This window comes from Falco rusticolus, chromosome 9 (genome assembly GCF_015220075.1).
Source record: "Falco rusticolus isolate bFalRus1 chromosome 9, bFalRus1.pri, whole genome shotgun sequence".
NCBI lineage: Eukaryota > Metazoa > Chordata > Aves > Falconiformes > Falconidae > Falco > Falco rusticolus.
In genome coordinates, this window is record NC_051195.1 from 38,025,109 (window position 1) to 38,043,519 (window position 18,411).

At 38.3% G+C, this 18,411-nt stretch overlaps 1 protein-coding gene across 3 annotated transcripts in view; it reads right to left on the minus strand.

Annotated features, from left to right (window-relative positions):
* The window catches only part of EIF3A (eukaryotic translation initiation factor 3 subunit A), a 35,594-nt gene continuing 17,183 nt past the window's right edge, over positions 1–18,411 (minus strand). The window contains exons 12-23 of one of the 3 annotated variants that reach the window (XM_037400283.1): positions 16,970–17,317; positions 16,266–16,370; positions 14,388–14,501; positions 13,982–14,104; positions 12,835–12,988; positions 11,614–11,798; positions 9,795–9,883; positions 5,042–5,362; positions 4,632–4,831; positions 3,278–3,452; positions 2,673–2,842; positions 1–1,293 (exon numbers count right to left, since the gene is read on the minus strand). In XM_037400283.1, the coding sequence (XP_037256180.1) occupies positions 1,052–1,293; positions 2,673–2,842; positions 3,278–3,452; positions 4,632–4,831; positions 5,042–5,362; positions 9,795–9,883; positions 11,614–11,798; positions 12,835–12,988; positions 13,982–14,104; positions 14,388–14,501; positions 16,266–16,370; positions 16,970–17,317 (2,226 nt within the window). In that variant the 3' untranslated portion in view covers positions 1–1,051. Of the gene's footprint in view, positions 1,294–2,672; positions 2,843–3,277; positions 3,453–4,631; positions 5,363–9,794; positions 9,884–11,613; positions 11,799–12,834; positions 12,989–13,981; positions 14,105–14,387; positions 14,502–16,265; positions 16,371–16,969; positions 17,318–18,411 lie in introns of all 3 variants that reach the window. The other 2 variants (XM_037400282.1, XM_037400281.1) reach the window with 2 other exon arrangements.

Genomic DNA, 18,411 nt, shown 5'->3' on the forward strand with positions numbered 1-18,411 from the left:
TAACTCCTTAAGTTGTTTATTTATCATTGAAGAAACACACAGCAGCAAGTTCTGTGTTGGCTTCAGTATGACCAGATAGTTAATTGTTGTTACTGCACCCCAGGTTTGAAGTCAACACAGCTGTTACTACAGATCACTTTTTTGGTAAGGGAAAGAATTGACCCTGAAGACAAATAATTGGGGGGAAAATTCAACAATTTCTCCAAACCCACACATTTTAAATATGACAATATTTATAAATCCTTGAAAGGCATGAATCATCCAGTAATGGAAAAAGCAGTTGTGATATTGGCAACAGAAAATACATAGCCATATGCTTACCAAAACACTTAAAATTGTAAAAGCCTGAAGTTTTGTGGTTGTACACTGCAGCAGTATACATGATTGGAACAATGATGCAAAATGGCCTCATAAGCGTTGCGTATTCAAGTAAATCTACAGGAAAGTATCCCAGTGTAGCTAATGCTCATAATGTTCGTTGTATTTAATTCAATTTTAAACAACTTACTGAATTTAGACAGCGATAAAATATGTCTCTCAGAAACCGCCTGCCCTCAAAGATACCTATGTAAAAGAGGGCTTTTATACTTTTTTCTGGTTTTTTTTTGGCTAATTATGGAAATGCATTTAGCTCTGCTTTTTCAGTAATTCCACTGTGTGAACAGAGGTGTTCTCAAATGCACGTTCTGTGATGATAATACCCCATTCCAAATTAAGAAAGACTAAAAATAAAAAGGTCAGCCTGTTTTGGTGTGAGATAGAGGCATTACTCAAGACAGCTGTTGGGCTTGCTTCTTTTTATTTTAGCAACAAACGACCCATGAAATAAGCATAATTTGAAATTTCAAAAACTGGCATTCAATTTCCAACCTTCTGCTGTGAGTGTTGTGCATGGTCAATCTATATGAGTACGTAATTCAAGCTCATGCTTTCATGTTACCTCAAAACATTTGTTAAAGAATTCCAATTCAGAATGTTTGTAAGCACAAATATAATCTGTGGATTCAATCAAATCAAAGCTAAAACATTGGTTAAACTCTGTGAGCTTCACTTAACGTCGTACAGTGGTCCACCCTTCTTCATCTGTCTCGTTTTTAGTACGGCGAAGGGGTTCACGCTCCTTTTCTGTTTTCCAGGAACCTTTCTCCTTCTCCCCATCTCTTTCTCGATCTTTTGATGCTGGTGGAGGGGCAGAAGCTGGTGGCGCAGCAGGAGCAGGAGCTGATCGCCGAACTGCTTCACGTTCTTCTCCACGTTCTTCTCTCCTATCATCAGCACGCCGCCATGAGCTTGCTGCAAATACAGAAAGACAATAAAACAACCTCTGTCATGCTCCACCAGCAGCCTGCAAGGGTTTAAACAAATATGCCTGGCACCAACAGCCTGATTTATGGATTCTCAATCTTGCCAAGAGGTAATATGATAATGATAGCCAAATGCACAGTTTAATTTTATAGTGAAGTAATGGACGGAAACTACTCAAGCATCTTTTCAGATTCAGGATTGTCGTGAGCAACCCAAGTGTCATCTTTAAAACACAGTAACTGCAATAAGAATGTTCCACTGATGTACATAGTTTTATAATGTAAAAATATATTCTTATATTATTATCAGAATTAAAAGCACAAAAGCATCTCCTTAGAAATGACTGAACCCTGAAAACAGAAAAATCCTAAATTGAAAACACCTGTGGAAAAAATTTAGGAGTTCACTGTCTCATAAGACAGCAAATTACTCTTCAGCCTACTGAAATCAGAGGTATAAACAGCACCAGATTACATGACTCCACTAGTAACAGAATCCATTATCCTTTACTATATGAAAAATTGTTCATTTCCACCAACAGGACGTTAATCATTCTACCCCAGCTATGCATGAACAAAGCTGTACCAAATACTAAACGAGACAAATACCAAAACTCCTTGATATATTAAAAAAGAAAAAATCATCTCCACACTGAGAACCCTCAGCCTTTCCACCAGCTGAAATCCTGTACGACATGTTCTGTTCCAGCCTGCTCTCCCAGAGCAGCTGCCCAGCAGCACCCATGTGTGTTCAGGGAGCACCCACACCTGGGGCAGAGACCAAACGAGACTCTGAACGTGAGGATGCCAGAATGGGAAGACATAGTATCTCACCCTAAATGTATTTGCTGCTACTGTATTTTTAGAACACAGCAAAGGATTAATAAATGCACATAATTAAAACAGGTTAATGTATGTAATTATAATATGTTATTCATCAAAATCAATATTATTAATAGTGTGAAACCCATAAGGACTTGTTTGGAACTATTTCCCTCACATTTTAATGGTTTTAAGAAATGAGCCAGAAATTACTTTCTGGGACATCTACCTTGATAATTTAAGTACAAGAATTTCAGTCCCCCTGAACATAATCCTACTATGAAAACTGCATACTTATAATGTTATACTTCTAGTGCAGATGTGAAATGCTACTATGATATAAAGAGTACGACTAAAAACAGTTAAGATTCAAGGAAGGATTCTCAATTATACTAAAGCTCCTTTCTGTTACTTTGCTTACGCAAAGGGAGTTTAAGTGGCTGAAAATACAACTTATTCCCATTTTACCGCATCCTAGCACTGTCAAGAGTAACAGGAAGGCCCTATAATGAATGTAAGCCTTCATGAACACTGAAATAAACGTACGTTCTTCACGGTCAGATCTGAGTGGTGGTCCTCTTCTGAGGGGTGGATCTCTGTCATCACTACGTCGATCTCTCATGTCACGACCACCTCTGTCCCATTCCTCACGGCGACTTGAATCTCTCCAGCTAGAAGTTTCCTCAGCTGGCCCTCTTCTCCAACCAGCGTCATCCCTTTTGCCATTCAGAACATCAAATAAGACTAAACGTTAAGGCCTTACCTTTGCTATGGGAATAAGCAATAATACATCACCACACAGACAGAGACTCATTGGGCCTGAAAATATTTAACATACTGACATACTTGAAAAACCTGTTCTGTTTTTCTGGAGCCTAACATGAAATTCCCTTGATAACAGGTAAAAAAAAATAATTAAAGCAGTAAAGCATTTTGGGATTCCTTCTGTAAACAGTTAACACTGTCTTAAAATAACAAACTAAAAAGGCTCCAAAAATGACACTATACATTTACTGCCTTAAAGTGCTTAAATCCGTACAAACCAACCACTGTTCCTTTCACCTGGCAAAGTTACCTGATTTCTTTATCAGCAGGCCATTTATTTTTTTTAACAGAAACATTCTAGAAGCATTTAAACAGAGAAGTCAAACCTGGGACGCCTGAAACGATCATCTCTATCAAAATCTCTATCTCTGTCAAATTCACGGTCCTTCTCATTTTCATCACGATCTTTGTCTCTATCCCATTCACGGTCTCCTGGAGGTCTGGAGTCTCGGGGAGGCCCCCAGCTGTCCTCACGAGCCTTTTCTCGCTCTCTCCATCCCCCTATAAGTAACAAACACAGTCAAACGAATTTGTGACTGACCTCTGATCTCTCCACAGACAAAAGAATCCTTTACTTCCCTCACAAAAACTGGTTCTTCAAGTTTTGATCCCTAGGGATCCAACTCAAGAAGCTTGTAAAAAGTGAGCACACTGAGTAGGAGCCATAGACAAACACCGTAGAAACTGCTTAATATAAAGACAGCAACATATACCTCATCTATCAGGACTGCCTGTAATAGTTTAGTAGAGCTGATTACACCCTGCAGTTTTCAGTCAGAAACCACAAACTCCTCAAGGGTCTTGTGCAAAACAAGCACAGGAAGAAGTAAAGGGGGTAGCTCAGAGAGCAGATTCCTTTGTGAAAATCTACAAGTGAGGAGATTTTAGGCTAGCAATTTTTTTAAGTCCTTAGTGCTTTTTTAATGCAGTACTTTAAAAGCTGGTGGTGTCTGTGAATACATAATTCTGAATAAAAAGAACCAGGAAATCAAAATAGTATCTAACATTTAAATGTCATCAACAGTTCTGAAAAGAATCAGGAACAGTTGCGCTAGTCGCCACCAACAAGACTTAAGACTAGACATACACTATACAAGGCTAGGATAATTCAGATTGAGGGACCTCAGAAGGTCATCTAGTCCAAATACCTGCTCAAAGCAGGATTTTCAAGGGCAGACACAAAAGCAAGAAAGGAATGGTAAAAACAGCAAGATCTTTGTACACATAAAAAAGGCTTAACAAAACCAGATCCACTTGAATGACATATCAAAGTCCTCCTTAGAAGGAGGTTAATTTCAGACACATAGAGAGGGCAGGGAAAGAGACCAAGGTCTGCAAATCTACTGAGAATGTTTCTCCCATCAGAGCATTCAACTTGCTTATTTCAGTTTTGCACATGGGCAAATTACCAGCATTACTATGTGACCTTTCGGTATCTTCTAGGCAAGCAACAGGCACAGCTGCTTTTGCTGCTTTTTTTTTTTTTTTTTTTTTTTTTTAAATACTCAATCAAATTAAAAGGTTTGATTATACTAAGTAAAGGAGTCTCCACATTAGTCAAATTAATTCTGTCCTTTTCAGAGCTGAACCTCCCATCTCTAGCACCAAGTACATCACATCCATTATCTACCAAGTTAACACACACGTTGGAGGGAAGATTATTGTATTAGTGTATTTTACCTGGTTTACCAAATGGTCTCCAAGGACCTGGCCTTGAATCATCACCGCTACGCCACGGACCCCTGTCATCATCTCGTCTGGAGAGCCTGTCATCATCTGCACTACGCCATGGTCCCCTGTCATCATCACGCCTTGACATCCTGTCGTCATCCATCCCACGCCTGGGACCTCTGTCATCATCCATCCCGCGCCTGGGACCCCTGTCATCATCTGCAGCACGCCAGCTGCCCCGGTCATCATCCAGACCACGCCTGGGTGGCCTGTCATCATCCAAAGCCCGCCTGGGCGGCCTGTCATCATCCATTCCACGCCTGGGTCCTCTGTCGTCATCTGCTGAGCGCCAGCTGCCTCTGTCATCGTCCAAAGCCCGCCTGGGTGGCCTGTCGTCATCCAAAGCCCGTCTGGGTGGCCTGTCGTCATCCATTCCACGCCTCGGACCCCTGTCGTCATCTGCAGCTCGCCAGCTCCCTCTATCATCATCCAAACCACGCCTGGGTGGCCTGTCCTCATCCAATCCACGTCTGGGCGGCCTGTCCTCGTCCCCTTCACGCCTAGGTGGCCGGTCCTCCTCCCCTTCACGCCTAGGTGGCCTATCCTCTGTTGATTCCACAGAAGGACGTTCCTTTTCTTCTGCAGCACTACGTCGTGGCAGATCGTCCCCTCGTCGCGGCAGATCATCCCCTCGTCGGAAAGATCTTTCGTCATCTCTTGCTTCTCCTCGACGCCAATCTCTATAAAACCATAGGGAACGAGCAAAAAAGTAGAAGCTGACATGCAGGAAAGCTTTCACATATTAGATCAACAGTATCAAGCCCCTTAAGGCTATTTCTGACTATATCCACTTGATGTGTGGTCACAAATACGTTTACAGAGCTTGCAGTTTTCAAATGCTCTTTCTAATTGCCCTAATTAGTATAGGAAAGTGCTAGGTCACTGTCCCTACAGCTTCAGTAAAGACTGAACATTTTACTATCTCCTTCAAAACTACAGTTCCAAGGGCATAATTACAGTCCCTTGCTGGTTATCTGCTGCAACACAGCAGAGAAGAGGTTTGGCTTCTCCACCAAGCCTAATTTGACAAACTCAAGCTGTCTCAAAAGAACCAGTATTAAAAAAAAACCAACTTCAAGTAAGTATCCCCACATTCTTCATGCACATGCCAACCCTACAGTCCAATCCCTATTTTCATAAGTTTTGCCGCACTTCCAGCCCGATAGATTGGCAATACTTTCACCAACAAGCATCCACAACTAGATACAGCAGGACAACATGGTGAACTCATGACTCAATCCACTGCTACTGCCTGACAGTGAGCAGGGTGCGCCAGACTCTGGCAGGCTGTCAGTGCTTGCACGGATTTTCCATATTAGGATGTATGTGGGAAGTAAAGAACTGCTGAAAATTTTCCCTGGACTATTGAGTCATCAGGTCATCTTTGAAATATGTTTGGATTTCTAACAAAATCTAAAAGATCAGACACTGCTGAACAATGGTTAGAGCCTTCCACTCCTGTAACTTCTCTGGACACACCGTTTAGTTTAATGTCTACAGGATTTACACGTACATTTAGACCACAAACCTTGGCTTTGTCACTGGATTAATTTCTTTATTTCAGCAAATTAACCTTCCTCAGCTAGCTTCTCAGGAATACAAAGAAACAAGGAATGTACATCACAGAGATGTACGGGTACCTGCTTCTTGGCAAGAGAAGAGAAGCCACACCGGGGTTCAATCTCATGGATTCAAATATCAAGAGCAAAACAAAACAAGCCACCCCCACAGGTTTAGAAATCCACTACGCTACTAAAATGTAAACAAAAGAACAGCAGTGACTTGCTACAAAACAACAGATGTAGGACTCCAAGAGGTGAGAACAAAGAGGCAACAGTTTGTGACAACTCTGCATCTCAAGAATTTTGAGGAACTGTGAGCAGCATATTTCCTAGTTTTAGAAGAATAAGGGCAAACGTAATTACCACTGACCTGTGAGATAAAAACAAGACATGGAGATTGTTAAATTCCATTAGACTTAAATTGGATAATCTTCTCCTTTGAAAAATCTGATTATTTTGATGTAAAAGACATGTAGAGAAATGGCTATAAAGTTCAGCAAATGAACAAGTATTTAATTCATTTATACCTAGTTACTGTTTCAGGGGTTTAGGCTTTTAAAATCTCTTTTTAATCTATTACCACTCTACTTGTAGGTAAAATTATGCCTATCTTGTTACATTTGTTTCTTGTTTGACAACTTTAGTATTCATATTTCAGCTTTTTTTCCTTCTTTTCCTCTTAGAAATCCTAACTCCCAGTTTTAGAAGTTTATTGAAATTGAGAGTCAAACAGCATCTGATAAATTAATAAAACCAGTGATGCGTGAGTATTAAAAATATATTGAATGGCAGTCACTGGTAGTAATGCAATCCAGTTTCTATTATACAACTCATTTTTCAATAACCTCTAAAAACCCTACACACAGATCTACAAGAGCTGAAAGCATGCCGACAGCTTTACCAAATAAAGAAGAAATTTGCTGGCAAAGTTCACGCTACAGTGCCTACCACTGTCACAGGTTTATAACTTTTTTTTGTTCATCTTGACTCAGGTACAAACAGCACAGACATAAAACAGAGGTCAACTCCCCTCATCTATACAATTTGGCTTTTTAGTGTTTCTTGACCATAAACACACAAGCATTTGTTGATCCTTTGAGATAGCAATCTGTGCCAGTGATGACTCAAATGAACTGTGCAAGTACGACAGCCTGCAGCACTGCCCTGCCACTTTTAGTGAATACCACATCTATATTAGCTGCCATTTCATTGTTTCAATGAGCAAATGCCCAGATCCTGACAGCATTTTAAGGGATTTCTGTGATCTGGAGAAAGAACAAGCATAAAGGTACCAGCATAAAACAACTACTTCTACTAAATCAACTGGCTTTTAATTTAACTCCTATTAGCACTTCTATGTTAACCTCTTTTTCCTACAATCACAATATTTGTAATATTTTTTTGTATCAGGATTGGCTTTCTTCTCTTCCTTACAAAATTTCATTGCATCATTAGTTCTATTTTCTTTTGTTTCTTATGATAACTACCTTTCCTGCCTAAGAGACAGACAGCCCTTGCTGGACGCTTCTGCCTTTCTGTAACCTGTTCTTTCTTGTAACTGGAACCAGGGTACGGAAAAGACTGAGAACACTGCAACATGCTGATCACCTGGAATCCAGCACTCTGGGGAATGCTGCATAGTACAATTGGTTGCTCCGTGACTGTAAGGATCTGAGTACCAATATGGCATGTACACCAGGACTGTGCCATTTCCATGAGAAATTGTCTGTGAGGCAAATGTTATAGCTTCTCTCCTTGTACTGGCGTCTATAAGGACTTTTTAATACACATATCCAACAGCTGTACTTTCAGCTAGATACATGCTGCAAATTAAATCCGATGCTCTGTCCTCTATGTTACTGCCTTCACCACTCAATTCAGAAATACATTTTGGAATTACTTTACTCACAGTCAGGTTTGCACTTCTGTCTTTGTATCCAACACCTTTTCCCTTTAGGGTTAAAATCTACTAAAAGTAGGCTTGTGGCTACTAAAGAAAGCAGAATTACACCTTCCTTCTGCAATTATGTCTGAGCATCATCACTTTTACTTTGTTACCGTTAAAGTTCAGAAAAAAGAAAATAATTGAGAAGCATTGCTTTACTTAAAATCCATAGATACTAATTTTGACTGCTGTCAGTATTTCCTTTTAGTACTCCTCAGTATAGTCCTTTTAGCAAAAAAGAGAAGGAAAATTTTACCAGATATGCTATGTAATAATCCAAAATATGCCCAATTGCAACTCCTTAACAGTCACACTGCTCAACTTCCACAAAAGTTGAATGAGAAGTAACAAAGACAACACTTGGTCAAAAAACCTCTAAGCTATAATGACTCTAAAATGAATGTGGGGAAATGATACAAGTGTATCATTAGGGGTGGGGAGGCGCAGAAATCGCATTGAAGCATATAAATAGGTGCATTAAACAGTTCTGCAATACGTTAATAGTTCAAGGCTCCACCCAGGAGTTTCATCCAATCTTTGATTTTGCAATTCACGAGAAAGTGGATCACTACCAAGATACCAAGAATGGTAATGTAGCTTTTAAGGGAAGACTGAAAAACTATTTTGTTTATTGAGAGATCATACTCTTCCAATGTGTTAGAAGAAACTACTAGAGAGAGAAAAAGCAAATTAATTTGATTCCACTGGAGTCAGAGTAAGATGTAATGGATTTAAATCGCTGCACTGGAAATTAGGGTTAGACATTTATAAAAGTCTATCTACGTGGAAGGCTAATTAAGCAATAAAACCTACTGCCAATTGCAACATGCAGTGGTATTTCTGTCAGCACAGGGTTTTAAGAACAACTAGACATACACCATCAGAAATATTTTACCTATAGCTCATCCTGTTGTGGAGCAGAGGGATGGACAAATATTAAAGATCTTATTTTCTACAACTGTATAAACAGTCTTCATTATTAGTCAATACATCCAAAACCCCTAAAACATATAGATGTGAACAAGCGTGTTGGTTTTTTTTAGAAAAACCTGCCAAGTACTTCCAGAATATTCTTCCTTCAGAAATCTTTCCTCCTCTGTTCAATACAGTCTCTCAGAACTTTGTTATAGTTTATGGCACATATTTTCTGCTCTGTGACTCACTCCGGGACTTGAATAGTTTAAAACTCCTAATTTTGACTTTACTATTCTTAGATATTACTGTTAGTTTTCTAAATGGAAAATCTCATTGTCATCTTTCCCCATTCTGTATTTATACAACTGACACCAATGTTTGAGTGGGACAGAAATTCTTAATTTAAAAAAGAAACCAAGAAAGCAAGTTGTTTATCACATGCAGAAGGCCTCTGCTAGCTTTCACATATCTAAACTAAATAAAACAGGAATGTTATCCGAATGCAGTTCCAAGATAAAACTTCTCTCTCATTTTGAGATCCTTAGAAAGCAATTTTTAATAGAAGGTAACTTTCAGAGACGTAAAGGCATGAGATACCATTCCGTCAGTGCAGCTTTAGCAGTAGTAACAAAAAGGGAGCCTGCCTATTTTGAACCCAGTACAACCGCTGTTTAGTAACCCAGTGAGTACCTTTCCACTGGTGCTCGTCGCCATTCAGATTCTGTTTCACCACCTCTTCTCCAGGAGCTTTCAGACTCCCTATCACCCCAACGAGATTCCTGTATGTCAAAAGAAATTAGGAACATTCTCTGGATACTTTAAAATGAAGATTTTTAACATATAATTTAGTCCTTTCAAAGCGTACTGTATCATTAAAAGCTCATGTTACACTATAGAGAATACTGAACTATCAGGAGTTCTAATAACTTAAGCATGGCCTTAACTGACTATTGTTTCTGACACAATTTAAACCCCTTTAGAAACCAATACGGTTCCCTTTGGGCCACATACTTTACCAGTAGGGTAGATATATGCAGATACACTAGAAAGTTTATCAACAAGTATATGAATAATAGCTACAATGAGGCATTACTACCACCTGTTAACACAAAAAAAAGGTTCTAACAGTTTCACTTTTCGTGCTGCTTAACGACAGCAGAAATGAATTCTAAGAATTATTTGCTTTTGTGCTTTCTGATCAGATCAGAAAATTTAACTGAGTAAACTGAAAGCTCTTTGTAGCAGGAACCATTTAGTTCTGAGTACCTCAATGCACAGAACAGGTGAGGTATTTGTGACTCCCACAGGTTGCTTGGATGCCAGGCAGACTAATGATCGATTTTTTAATTTTTTTTTATAAAGGTAAAATATCTCTCTCCATTGCTGGGCAAAGACAAACCATTTAAACTATTTCTAACATAGTTGTTTATTCCTTTCCACCACAAGAAGCAAATTAGGTAAACCACATAAAATACCTGATTTCACATAATCACACAACCTCTTTATAAAAGGGTATTCATTCCGGTTTTAAACCATTCTTTGAGAAGTGTTTTTGTCAAAGTCTGCACTCAGTGTGGGGAAATACACAGGTTGTGCAAGATCTTGCATATCCACTACTCCACGATTGTTTACTTAAATGCTCTTGAACTGAACCCAACAAACAAGAGTGAGCAAAGAAAGAATCCCAAGACTGCAAATGGTATTTTTCAAGTGGCACAGATATCTCTCCCGGAACCTAAGTCAGTTCTTCCATACAATCAAGTGCCCATGGCTAGGAGTACCTCTTACGTGAAAAATACCGGTGATGCTTACTTACCTGATAGACTACTAAAACAATTTAGACAAGCTCTGATCGCTTATCTTCATAGTGTTACTCAATGAAGTATGCATTAAACAAATATAATGGCTATGGTGGATGAAATTTAAAACTAGTTCTCCTATAGATAAATTCTGAAAAAGTGAAAGCATAGAAGGTTTGTGGTATTCAGTTACATTCTTTTAAATCATTAAAACATTTATTTGCAGATAGCTTTTGTTTTGTTTCCAGTTGGATTGGGATAATAACTTCCTCCAATACTTACATTTGTAAACAGCAAGTTGCACACAACTCTTGGTTTTATGTTATTGTGTATTTCTTATAAAACTATGCTTTATGTTTAGTCTGGGATTTTCCTTCAATATCTACTCCAATTCCTGACTTTAGCACGAGTCACTACACTTGCTTCCAATGAAGTTTTCCTTCTTTTCTGTTAAAGAAAATTTTATTCAATATTCTTTTTTTAAACAGCTTGGAGATCTTAGTAGTTTCTTTATTTTACTTTATTACTCAATTACAGATTCCAGACTCTGATAGTGAGCAGAAACTAAGTGACAATGACTTAACTATTAAATTAGCCACCTATGCTACAACTCAAAAAAAAAAAAAATTAACCTACCATTTTGCAATGCTAGCCCCTTCTTCAAATCTACAGGAGAAGACGAAGAAGAAAAACCTGCAGGTATTACTTACCTTTCTTGAAAATGGGTCATCCAGACCTCTTCTTTCTTCTTCTCGGCGACGCTCTCTTTCTTCTATCTCCATTTCTCTTTGACGTTTTTTCTTCTCCAGTTCTTCCAGTTTTTTGACACGTTCCTGGTATTCACGCTGCTCCTGCTCACGTTTCTCACGCTCAATGCGCTCCTTTTCCTCACGCTCTGCAGAATTGGAAACATAAATAAAATGTATTACCAGTATAAATTCCTGTATATTGCTGTAACCACAGAAAGGTTACAAAATACAATCTCTCCTCTTTGACTCCTTATAAAAAAACCCCAAGCATTTCACAGGATACATTTAAGTAACCATAGAACCTGTTTTCTGGAACTATCCTAACTTGAAAGCAATAGGAAAAGGAACCTGATACATCTATTAATGTGGCATCTTGAACAACAGTTAGCAAGAAAGGAAAGAAAATGTTCCAATACCTGTACATTAGTTCAATGTACAGACCACAAATGTGCCAGCTAAAGTATGAGTAACTACCTCAGGCATGGTAAAGGATCCCTTCCTTAAGAAAGGTCAAACACAAAAAAAATAATCAACTAGCAGCGTCAGAAATTTGGTATTTAGGACTGCCCGGGTGTTTGGTTGGTTGGTTTTAAAATACTGCACGTTTATGAACTCTGATATATAGTAACTTCATCCACTAAGTAACAAGTAGAACAAAAATTTACCTTACAGGTTGCCTATCACCTCTCCTCTTCTAAAGCCTTGAAACAGACCACCAGACAAAGCAATTCACAAAGAAAGGTGTGTGAGTCACAATTCTAGAGTTCTTGATCCGACACCAATGCTCCCTTTCTTTTCCCTTTAAGATGCACACAAACAAGTGGCCAGAACTCAAACTGAATTACTAAAATCAAAGACTCAATTCTTCATTAACCTCCCTTTGTTTATCTCCTCCTTTATCCATGTCTGGGAGAAGGGGAGGGTGGGAAGTATTGATTTGCTTTTATTTTCCCTTCCTCCTATAAAGCTTTACCTTCATCTCTATGCTGCACAGGTAAGCATTCAGAAGGTGCCTTAGGTAAAACATACAGTATCTAACAGCAATGGCCACAGTCTTCACCACGGATTGAAAGCAAAAAGACTTCCACCAATATCATCAAACAGGGAAACCAGAAGTTAGCTGCCCACATCTGGAATGGGTCAAGGATGCAAACAATAAAAGAATCGGGTTCTCAATTATACCTTTAAGCAGCTGTTCTTCTCGTAATCTTTGTTCTTCTTCCTCCTTTTCTCTGTAGTAAGTAATGCGCCTCTCTTCTTTGCGTTGTTTCTTGCGTTCCTCCAAACGATTACGCCTCTCTTCTGCTAACCGTTCCTGGAACTGCTTGAGTTTATCCTGAAATACAAAGAATACACATGAAACCACCAAAACTAGTCTAAGAGCTAGACAGTTACACAAATTGCTAAATAAAGCTGCACAGAAAACAAACTAACTGCAACAAAGTAACTTTGCTCTGGTGAAAAAACCCCTACCTGTTTGTCATTTCAACCTTTTCTGCAATTGAACATGTATAAGGGAATATATTCCTACTTAGAAGACAAGACAATGACTAATGCACAATTTTAGTCCTTCGTCTGCTTTTTCAGGAAAGGAATTAACTGAGTAATAGTTTACCTGTACCTATAATACATTACCTAATATTACCTATATTGTTGCAAAGAATCATATGCAGTTAGTTAACTTAATTTAACATAATACTTCTTTCGCTTTTTTTTTTTTAAACCAGTTCTTACTGCAACATAACCAATAAAGCTATAAACAGCCTCAGCAAATGTAGAATTAAAAAAATGTAGTGCAAGACATAAAGGCCAGTTCCTTCCCTGTCCTGACGTTCTAATTTGTTATGAAATTTTGCAAACATAAAACATAACATGAAGTACCAAATACATGAACTGTCAAAATATTTTTCACATTTAAAAAAAAAAGATTTAAAAAAAATAGACAAGTATTTCTATTTCTCGGCTTCGATATTATTGTTAGTATGATTCCATCACCACAGTAAGGCCAAGTACATGTACAGATACAGCTGGCTGCTCATATGCTACCCAATGATCTCTTACTATTAGCCCAACTGAAATAACTAACTCACTTATCTTATTTTCCCTACAAGCTATCCCAGAAATTGTCAAAAATTGTAAGTGTTAATATTTAGTAACAGGTGCAATATTTTTTTTATTTTTTAAGTCAAAGCAGAAAATAAACTATCCCATAATTCTGTGCCATTCTAGGTACTAATTTGTTTCTAGTTTACATGAAATATCACTGGGTCACACGTTTAGTTCCTCACTTTAATGGGAATATTTTACTATAACACCGCATCTTGTGTACCTCATAAACTGTTCGTCGTGATGCTTTGAGCCTGGCTTCAAATAAATCTCTATCCTCCAACATCCTTGAGAGTCTGTTCTTATGCTCAAGGGCTTTCTCACGCTCCAACTGCAAAGTGGTGATCTAAAAATAGGAAATAAATAAAGTATTACAAAGTAAACTCTTACTATATCTTTGCATTCAACCTCACCCATTAGAAAGCGAAATTATCTTTTCCTCTTTCAGATCCAAGACAGACAATACTGCTGTCCACTAACACAATGAAACTGTAAAGATGACACTTCATTCTTCATATCAACTTTTTTCCTTATTCACTTGGATTGAGCTGGGGAAAAAGAAAGTGCAAAACCCCACTATTTTTCATTAATCACTAATGGATTTTATCATCTCAACAAAAAAATCTTACCCTTTCTTCCTCCTGTTGCTCCCACAGCTCCATATCATGCACTCGTTGTTCCTCATATGCAGTCTTTATTAAAGGAATTTCTTCTAAGCGCTTTGCTCTTTCAAAATAGTCAATCTAAATAAAGATAACATACCTTTAGCATGTCATAATGTGAAGACCAAATCTGGAAGACTCGGTATTCAGCATGCGCCAGAGAAAACCCTGGTATCTGAAGACTTCTGCAAATATATCTGATATATTACTGTTGCATAAGAACAATCACACTGGACCACATCAGAGGTCCACCTAACCAAGAACCTGCCTCTACCACGGACAACTAAGTGCACTCCTAGGCAAGGATGCAGAACAGCGGCAGGCACATATACAATACTCTCTCAGCACCATAAATTTTCAGCGTCTGGCATTTCCTGTGCTGGAAGCTTCTTTTCTATTTAGTAGGCATTGGTGGATTTCTCCTCTTGTCCTTTTGAACTCAAAGAAGCTTTTCATATACAACAACGTACTTTGGAAAGAGCTCCTGTGCATCTATGGCTCACAGCATGATGACCCACTTTCCACCTACAAATAGTTCTGAATATGGCTCCTACTGGCTTCCTTTGATGCTTCCTAGTTCACTACCCCTTGCAGTCAGTGTGTGAACAACTGCTCTCCATCATCAGTTGTTGTAACAGGTATACTCTTACAGACTGCTTCCACATCGTCTCTCCAGAAGTCTTTCAGACATAGGGCTACTATTTTACGTAAGTATTTCTCACACCAAAGCCAATCCACATCATTGCTGGCCTTCTCTCAAACTTCCAGTTCAGCTGCGTACTTTTTGAGATAAGAGACCAGAACCGCAGACAGTGCTCAAGATGCAGAAGAACCAAGTTCTCATTGCTGACTAAGAACGTTAAGTTTGGAGCCCATCATTTAATATGTAAAGCTGAAGACTGGGGGATTTTTTTTCCACTTTGCCTACGAAAACGGAACAGCATTCAAAGACTCTTCTTCTTATCCCACTGCTGCTAAGTCGCCTGGTGAAAAACTCTGTAAACAGCTTTTTGGAAAACCCAACTAAGTTACATCAATCAGACCACCCTTACGTGTTTGTTTTGATAGCTTCAGAGAACTCCAGGAGGAAGCCCTGGCTTACAATTCTTTTATAGAAGCTGTGCTGAGCCTTCCAGGTAGATCATATTTACCCAGGTGACTACTAATTCTACTGTTTAATGTATTTTCTGCTACTTTGCCCAGTATGAGCATCAGGTTTACAGGCCTGCAGCACAAAAGATCCTCATTGTAACCTTTTTAATTAACTTGCCACTTCCTAGTGACAAGCCAGTTTTAAGTGACATGAATTACCAACTGTATCATGTAACTTCTGTTTCATTCTTGAACACATTTGGAAGTCCTCGGTGAGTTTCACTTTGCACGGGTTACATATTTCTACTTACTACAACAATGTGTGCCTCGCACTTTTATAGCCACTCAGGTTTCAGGCAGATCCTCTTCTGCCATCTAGAAGGGCTCTAGCACTGGAATTTCCTCTGTTTCAGTGAGGACTACTACAATCAATCAGTTTTACTTCTCTGTAATGACCTCACCTTTTCTGAACATTTTCCAGTTACAAGTCTTCCCAACTAAGACTCAGTTCACATACAGCTTTAAGGGTCCTTTTTCAAATCAACTCCATTAATTAGAAAAATTTGTGCACCGATATTAGAAACTCAATGGGTTTATAACACATTTACCTTTTTTCATTTCAAACAGTAACATTTTCAACACCAGTATTTTTTTTATATGTATATATATATATATATGTATGTATCAATACAGTTCACAATCACTACCTAAAGCATTGTACAGACATGGGTTTGTACCCTTCCTATTTCGTACCTTCTTCTCCTGATTCTTCAGACGTTCCTGAAGTTCCTTCTTTTCTTTTTCCAGCTGTTCAACTTGTTTAGCCATAATGAAGTCAGGATCCAGTTCTTCAAGATCCTACAACCAAGCAGAGTTATCAACACAAAATAAAGCAAACATTTTTTCTGTTACAAATATGGTTTGTTTATTTATTTATTTAATCTTCTCTGCAGTTTTCCCCTTATCTTTTTTAAAACTAATTTGCTTCAGAAACATTCTCAGTTCATTTTCCTCTCTTCTAGGTAGCTTGCATTATTTTTTTTAATAGAACTCTTTAAAGCATTTGTATCTTGATCTTTAACTGAGACACAGTCCAGGTACTACAACATTGGACAAGCAAGTCTGTTTGGTATTTCAAATACTGTTTAAGCAACAAGGGGAAAACCACCCAAACCAAACCAAAAAAAAAAAACCCCACCAAACCCAAAAAACCCAAAAAACCAGCTGGACTTAATTCCTCTAGGTAAATACAGTCCTATCCCAACTCAGAATTAAGGTTTACTTACACCGCTGAATAAATTAAATATATAAGTGTCAAACTATCTCATTTTTAAGAGACTGTTTATAAGACCAGTTACAGTATAAAACTAGTAAAAACCACAAAATTCCGAAAGCCTAGCAATGTAACACCAAGAGTATAGAAAAATAACTCAAAATGTCAATAATAACTTGCCTACCTCAATATCGATATCTTTAAATGCTTTGGCTCCCAGTTCAGTCTTCTTAATCTGCTCCAAGCGCTCACGAACAGTTTTCTTTTTGATTTGTTCATGCTCTTGCAGGATACGTTCTTTCTCTCTTTCCTTTGCCTCCTGGCGTAATCTTTCTTCTTCAGCTTTCCGGACTTTTTGTAATTCTGCTTCACGTTGTTCTAGTTCTTCTTTTTCACGCTGTATGTTTAAACTTTCAAGGCGCTCTTTTCTTTCCTCTATAGTTTGACGACGTGCAAGAATACGCTGATGCTCCTTCCTTGAATTTTTTAAGAAGGCAGTGACTGCCAGCTGATGCTGTTCTTCCTTCTCTTGCTGAATTTAAATTAAGAATAAGACAATGATGTATACAGCATCACTTTAAAAAGGCAGAAGGCATAGCAAATGCTTCTCAATGAAAATTCAAAGTTAGTTTTATTCTCCACACTTGCCAACTGCATGGAAATACAACTGTAATGAGTGGCAAAACTCATCACTCATCCAAGTGGCACACAAAGCAGTATCAACTGACTAGAACCACATATTCATGGAGAAAGTTGTCTGTAAAAGACACTACTCTGCAACGCATCTTAAGTATGATAGTTTCACACTTTTCTGTCCAAAAATATTGCACACCCATATGTAACTGATATTTAACACACTAACTGAAAGAGGGGGGTGTCAGTCTTGTTTGTCTCTGCATGTGTTAGCAAGTATAGCACCACATGTACTGTATTTCACCAAAGCTCCCTTGTTTTTAAAGTTTTGCTTTTTCCAAACACACTAAAGTAAGAGAAAAATATCCTAATTAACACAAAGCACTATCTGTGAGATGATAAAAAACTGAATCAACAATTTCAGTATAAACATTGTATATAAAACCTTTTAAAATAAATTATAAAAAGCACTAGACTTCCAGACACTAGTATACCAACTATTTTTGAGGCAGTCTTCTCACACCCTCCCCACTCGCCTCCAAAGTACCTATACAGTTCTTCGTAAAGATCCATGCTGTACACATGAAGACATGTAATTGTGCCAGCTCAGGAAACTGCCCACTTTAATCAGTCCAACAAGCAGCAAAGCACTGCAGGCCCATCAGCTCACTACATTCCCTCAAGTCATGCTGCTCTTGAAATATGAGATAGCTCAGAGGTATTTTTAGTAATCTGTCACTTCTAGGGCATTCAACACGTGCACAAGCATCCATACTTTGTTGCAAATCTGAAAGCATTTAAAGATAAATGGAGGGGCTAGAAACCCAAAAATTGAAAGCTATAGATCAATTATCAATTAATTTATAGATCAATCATGTTTTGTGAATTACAAACAAATTTGACAGAAATTCAAAGCTTTAAACCTCCTGGAAAAAATGAAAGTTTTGATCTGAATAGCAAAGGAAAAAAGGGTATCACCTTGTTCTGTAGCTT